This window comes from Sinocyclocheilus rhinocerous, unplaced genomic scaffold, assembly GCF_001515625.1.
Source record: "Sinocyclocheilus rhinocerous isolate Xijiao unplaced genomic scaffold, SAMN03320098_v1.1 C35833812, whole genome shotgun sequence".
Classification (NCBI taxonomy): Eukaryota; Metazoa; Chordata; class Actinopteri; order Cypriniformes; family Cyprinidae; genus Sinocyclocheilus; species Sinocyclocheilus rhinocerous.
The window spans coordinates 1-656 of NW_015764991.1; the positions used below are offsets into that span (position 1 = coordinate 1).

Consider the following 656-nt stretch of genomic DNA (forward strand, 5'->3'; position numbering starts at 1 on the left):
ACCCAGTGGAAAACCCCCCAAAAGTGAACCGTACCGAACCGTGCCATGCCGTACCATGCAGTGGAAAAGCGCCAATATAGACTGAAAGATATGATTTTTCTCAACTCATTTATCAATTCTTTTGATACACCAATATGGAAGCAGTAACATGCCTACCTGTCTTTCTCTTGGGTGGGCACAGTACCGGTGTTGGTGGATCCGGGCACCGCGGGGATGGGTGTGCCTACGGTCCGCAGGTTCTGAATGACAGAGGACAGGAACTGCTGGCTGGCACTTTCATACAGGTCAAAGCAGATCTGATAGGCCATCAGGAGGTTATCATCTTTCACAAGCTTCTCCAATATATCGCTCACAGCTTGAGGGTCGTTGAGGAAAATCAGACACTAAGATGAAAAACAACAAAGTGAGAAAGGAATCTCTGAACGCACAGAAGGATAAAGATCAATCCGCTCAGGACAGGTCACCTGGCAAACGTTAATGAAGTCAGGCTTCTCCAGGTTCATGTACAGCTTGACGAGAACTCTGAGAACATCGTTACGAAACTTCTTGTTCTGCATGAGGGACATGCAGATCTTCAGGCTGTAGGCCAGCAAACCACCAATGTCCTTCTGTGGGAAAACCAAACAAGGTCTGAAATATGGTTCTTAAAGTGATAG

At 46.8% G+C, this 656-nt stretch overlaps 1 protein-coding gene across 1 annotated transcript; it reads right to left on the reverse strand.

The window, feature by feature from the left end:
- Positions 1–156: 156 nt before the first annotated feature.
- Positions 157–625, reverse strand: LOC107735156 (26S proteasome non-ATPase regulatory subunit 1-like; the record flags this gene model as incomplete). Its single annotated transcript, XM_016546936.1, has 2 exons — positions 465–625; positions 157–383 (listed from the first exon to the last, which is right to left on the reverse strand). Coding segments are annotated over exons 1-2 (329 nt in total), but the record flags the coding sequence as incomplete, so codon positions are not given.
- Positions 626–656: the final 31 nt, after the last annotated feature.